The sequence below is a fragment of the Brassica napus genome, chromosome C8 (genome assembly GCF_020379485.1).
Source record: "Brassica napus cultivar Da-Ae chromosome C8, Da-Ae, whole genome shotgun sequence".
NCBI classification, from domain to species: domain Eukaryota; kingdom Viridiplantae; phylum Streptophyta; class Magnoliopsida; order Brassicales; family Brassicaceae; genus Brassica; species Brassica napus.
Genome location: NC_063451.1, coordinates 41,673,504 through 41,679,618, shown reverse-complemented (window position 1 = coordinate 41,679,618; position 6,115 = coordinate 41,673,504). Strand labels below are relative to the sequence as shown.

Here is a 6,115-nt window from a genome sequence, read left to right as displayed (position 1 = left end):
ATTTCTTCAAATGCTCAGAGTGTTTTGCTTTAATTCTCTAGCTCCATATGATTTTGTCAATCATTTTTCTTTCCCAAGCTTTACTTTGATCTCTATGATGTCAAAACTCATAGCCTTGTAACTTTATTTTCAGCATTGCAATTTAAATATGAAAACCTTTTTTCAAAAAAAAAAATAGCAAACATTATAGTCTCAAAATAGTCAACTTTATATTAAATATTAGTCAAAAATAATAAAATATATAATATTAATAAATTTCATTTTAAATATAATTTAACTTTTAAAAAATTTATCATTGCACATGGTGCAGAAAAACACCTAGTATTATTTGAATTTCAAAAACTATCTGATGCACTAACTTTTTGTGACAAATCAAATTTAAGGAACTGGGCAATAGATTGAGAAGAGGGATGTGGAGAGGTACAAAGAGTCTTCACTTGATGAGTTATAATGGAGCATTGAAGTGCCATTGTTGTAGTCGTAGGAGTTACACCGGTGAAGTTGGATAGATGAACAGATTTGGAGTCGCTGGAGACGTCTGAGGCAAGTAGGCTAAAGAAAAGGAAGCTATAAGTTATACAATGGGCTGGCTATTTTGATGGGTTTGGATGGTTCGAGACCCATCATCTAAACATTCGCGATGACGTGACAGTTTAATTGGTAGAGAATATTTTATCTTATGTGGCACTCCTACAAAACCTCAAAATTAGTAGCTTTTCTATAGTAGGATAAAGTTATGTTTTTTGGTTCAGTTATATCATTTTGTCCCCATTAATCTACTCCTATTCATGACAAAAGAATTTACTCTTATTCAACCAATCCCTACGACTAACATCACCACCATTATATGAGATAACATAATTAGCTTGATATTACATCACACCTAGTGACTTCACGTGTACAACATTTAACTCATATTAAATACATTTTGGCTTGAGTTCGGATGATGGCTGGAAACGAAATTACGGAGTCGGAGAATGAGGTTGCGCCCACGAAGCCCAATCGTGAATCATGTGATTTTAATTTGAAACCCAATCAGCCAGTGACGTGGCAATTTCATTGGTCCTGAATATTTTGACCTTGTGGATAGCTTTAGGAAGCTTAAAAATAGCCCCTTTTATATAGTGGGATATATATATATATATATATATATATATATATATCAAATTAAATAGTGTAAATATAATCAAAAGACCAGAATTGACAAAATATTATCAAAAGATAAAAAAAATACTACTTCCCTTAAAATCAAACCTAGATCAGTAAATATCTAATGTGGGAAATTTTTTCACATCTAGCTCTAGCTATAACAAAATTTATACTCTCTCCGTTCTTAAATATAAAATGTTTTAGACAGTACACACTTATTAAGAAAGTTATTTTTTATCATTAAAATTAAAAATTAAAAATTATTCAACTAATTACAAAATAAAACTATTAAATTTGATTGACTACACGGTTTTTGATAAATTTAAAGTTACCTAAAAAGATGTTCATCTTTTATATTGGAACATAAAAAAATTTTCTAAACATCTTATATTTCAGAACGGAAGGAGTATATAGTTAAGGAAATTAATCATACATGGATGGCTGTGTTTAAATTGATTTTCTTAATACACATGTAATTATTATGTGTTTATTTTGGTATGTAGGAATGGAGGAATCAGATACGCGCGTACATGGACGTGTAGGAGCATGCACACATAACCAAGTTCGCACACAAGTAAAAAATTACATTCCAATAGGCAATAGCTACGACTTGTCGCTGTAAGAATAATCTTTTAAAAGGCCCTTTCTCAGACCATTATACTATTTCTTATCTTCTGTGAATAATTAAAACGTAAAAAATAGAAAAAGTATTCTTTTATGGTTTTTTTTTTTTGTAACTAAAAAATATTCTTTTATGGTTTTCCTTGTTAAGATTATACGGAAGTGGAAGAGTACTAAAGAGACGTTGCCTAGGTCTTGGCCATTGCAGGTCGACAAACAATTTTGCCTCTCCGTTTCATTAATGGGCGGTCCAACAGAATCTTTATTTTGTTCAACAAAAATAGAAAGACTTATATCAGAATATCAAAATTTAATCTTAGAATCACACCTGCATGACTTTTTAAATGATTTATTTATATATATAAATTCAAGGCATATTGAATATATATATACATATAATGCTTACTATACCGATTATGATTATTTAGTGTATGTTTTAGTTTAAGTTGATGTTTAGTGCGTAATGTAATTCAATCTATACTATTAAAATAGAAGTGATGACTTATTTCATGTGTAATTTTTTTATTTGGACCATCCTCAGAAAAATTATTATGTAACACTAAATTATATTAATTTATTGATATATTGTATTGCATAATCTAAAATATTTTACTATTAAAAAAACCGCACAGTCTGATCTAGTTCTAAGTTAAATTTATTTCAAGCAAAATTGTGTACAAAGGACAAAGCCAGAGCTTATACAACCCAATTTTAATAACAAAAACTTACACTCAACTCAAATAATATATAGAATATCTAGAAACGGAAATGCTTCTGATCATAATTAACTTTCCACACACACAAAAAAGGATCTTAACTTCACATCAAACGTAATAGAAGTTTAACTTTGATTGACACATTATCAAAATATATCATCATCACTGCACGCGCATCAAATGTTTGGCTAGGCTAAAACAAATAGAGGAGAATAAAGTAAAAGATAAAAAAAGAATAGGTTTTGACCAATTAAAAAAAGCGAGCCCAACTTGTAATAGATCATTCGTCCAGACTTTAATTTTCCTCAAGTCTGTGACCCTTATAAATATGAAATCATATGCCTTATGCAAAGTCACCTGAACATCGATACAAGCGTCGACCAAACATATCTAAATATATATAAAACACCTGAAGTCTCAAGTTTATATTGTAAAGTTATCTACATATCATCATGATCATGAAGATATCTATGGCAATGTGCAAACAGTCATTGCCTCCTTCGACAACTTTAGACTTCTCTCCCGCGAGATTTGGTCCCAATATGCTAACTCTAAACCCATACGTCCCAAAGGAAAAAGTCGTGGTCATAATGGGCGCTACCGGAACAGGCAAGTCACGACTTTCCGTCGATCTAGCCACACGTTTTCAAGCAGAGATCATAAACTCTGACAAGATCCAAGTTCACCAAGGTCTCGATATTGTCACTAACAAGATCACGACCGAAGAGAGATGTGGGGTACCGCACCATCTCCTCAGTGTTTTGCCGCCTCAAGCCGACTTAACCGCCGCTAACTTCTGCCACATGGCAAATCTCTCTGTTGAATCTGTTCTTAACCGTGGAAAGCTTCCAATCATCGTTGGAGGTTCCAACTCTTACGTTGAGGCTCTAGTCGACGACGACGACTACAAATTTAGGTCAAAGTACGACTGTTGCTTCCTGTGGGTCGACGTGGCACTACCCGTTTTGAACCGGTTTGTGTCTGAGAGAGTTGATAAGATGGTGCAAAATGGAATGGTTGAAGAAGCTAGAAACTTTTTCGACTATTCGAATTCTGATTACTCGAGAGGAATAAAGAAAGCAATCGGAGTTCCGGAGTTCGACATATTTTTCAGGAACGAACCGTTCTTGAGTGTGGGAGACAGAGAAGCACTGTTGAATAAAGTGGTCGATGAAATAAAGAGTAATACTTTTAAGTTAGCTTGCAGACAGAGAGAGAAGATCGAACGGTTGAGAAAGATCAAGAAGTGGTGCATTCAGAGATTGGACGCGACTCCGGTTATCACAAGGCGCAGATCAAAGGTGGATGCTGACGTGGCGTGGGAGAGGCTGGTGGCTAGACCGAGCACCGAAGCTGTTTCACGGTTCTTGCTCGATATTGACAGCCGTCGAGTGTTTGTGGATGCATCAACCGCAGCGGTCAGGGAACGCGAGATGTCTCTAGTGGCGTAATCAGCTGGAAAATGGTGATTAAGAAATGTTCTGATGGCATGGCAATGATCAGAAATGTTCAAGACTACTACCACGAGTGGGGAAAATATTTTAAAAAAAATATGCTAGAAAATAAAGTTATATCCACGGCTCTACATATATTATATATTATACGCATCATATATAGTACTGTTAGATACTGAAATTTTGGCATAACGGTTATTCAGTATTATCTTCTACTTTTTTGGACGCAAATGAGACTGTAAGAGGAATGCTATACTTCGAAATGAGACCTTTTCTTTTTGGTAAATGTTAATTTTATATTAAATTTTCAAATTTATGATAATGAAAAATTGTAGCAAAATGCATAAATTAAACTAGATAACAGAGACAACGACGAAATGAATTGGATCCAAAACAATAGTGGAAAACAACCCACAATCCAGTTAAGCCAAGAAACCGGCTCGGATCAAAGAACCCGGCATTGATCAAGGACGAGAGCCAAATAACACGAACTATTGAGAAACAAGGTGTTCTCAGACTTTGAAACAACAGTTCTTGTAGCTTCCAACAACCTTACCCAATCATGATCTAGACCGAAAGTTCAAGCACGACCAACCCAAACACTCCTCAGAGGTAACTTTGGAAATGAGACTTGCTTTTGTATAACTATGTGATTTAAATATGACAACGTCTAAGGTGAGTGGGGCACTGAAGTTGGCAACTTATATATTTTTGGCACTGAGATTGACAACTTAGATCATGATTAACCCCGGCCTCTTCTTTGGGGTTTTTAACTCATGATTTATTTTATTTTTTTACACTTTTCGGATAAAAAACGCTCTTATATCTTTTATTTAAGAGACGGTTCTTAACTTTTCTTAATTAAAAGCTAAGAACCGTCTCTTAGCCGAAGATAAGAACCCCAGTTAAGAGACCGGAGTTAATCATGGTCTATATATTGTAAATAGTTATACAGTGATTCAGTGATTTCTTCTCTAAATGTAATTGTTTGATCCAGACACACCTATGTATATAGGTCAGATATATAATCCTGAATTATTAAGATCTGAATTAATAATTAACCAAATTTCAGCTGCCGTTATTTAAAATGAGATTTACGAAAGAAATGGTACACGTGAAATGAATCGTAACGAGTTGATTAGTACGTAGTGTGAAAATATTTCATATATTTGAGCTAGGAAAATGATCAGATTAAATGTTCTAAACTATTAACCACTCAAATCAAATGACATGATGAAGAAGATAGTTTTAAAGCAGTTTTTTTTTTGCGTGTGGGGAATCCTTCGAAATTGTTGTTAACCAGTTTGAGTCGGGACATAAGTAAAACAAAGACACAAATAAAGTGTGAAGATAAATTTCTAAATGGGTTAATGCGTTAGATGTTACCAGAATGAAATGACCGTACAGTTAGAGACCGTACAGCCGTTGACAATTTATGTTGCATTATTCGATTCAAAGTAGGTTAATGCGTTCTTACTTGGAACCCATCCATTATTATTATTCTCTAGATGCTCCTGGGCCCCACTCCGTCATTATTCATCTTTTTTTGGCAAATCCGTCAATATACTCATTTACCATGGGTAATTTTTTATAAAGACAAATATATAAATATTTATTTTAAATATTATAGTCAATAACAAAATTACAAAAGAATATTAATAGGCATAACAACTTAAATATAGAAATTTACATAGAAAATTTAAAGACAGAAAAAAACTTTTACAAAACAGAGTATACTACTTCGACCGTGGCCCATTTGGCCTGGTGCGATATATTTGTGGACTGGACTGATGTTGATGTGAATACTAAAAAAATATGCATCTATTTATATGGCTTTGACGTAGAATTTGAATCTATAAAACTACGATTAACCCGGGGTTCTTAGAGTGAAGTTCTTAGCGGAAGTTAAGAAACGGTTTCTTAACTTTTAACTAAAAAAGCTAAGACCATGATTAACTCGGAGTTCTTAGAGTGGAGTTCTTAGCAGAAGTTAAAAAATTGTTTCTTAACTTTTAACTAAAAAAACTAAGAACCGGTTCTTAAAGTCTTTATTTAAGAACCGATTCTTACCTTTTTTAGTTAAAAGTTAAGAAATAGTTTCTTAACTTTCACTAAGAACCCCATCCTAAGAACTTCGGGTTAATCATGCTCTAAGAACCCCATTCTAAGAACCTC

General features: G+C 33.5%; 1 protein-coding gene across 1 annotated transcript; it reads left to right on the top strand.

Annotated features, from left to right (window-relative positions):
- Positions 1 to 2,359: 2,359 nt before the first annotated feature.
- On the top strand, positions 2,360 to 4,226 carry LOC106413713 (adenylate isopentenyltransferase 3, chloroplastic). The gene has a single exon (XM_013854461.3). It carries the CDS (start codon positions 2,939 to 2,941, stop codon positions 3,935 to 3,937), a length of 999 nt encoding a protein of 332 aa, XP_013709915.2. The 5' UTR covers positions 2,360 to 2,938; the 3' UTR covers positions 3,938 to 4,226.
- The last annotated feature ends 1,889 nt before the right edge of the window (positions 4,227 to 6,115 follow it).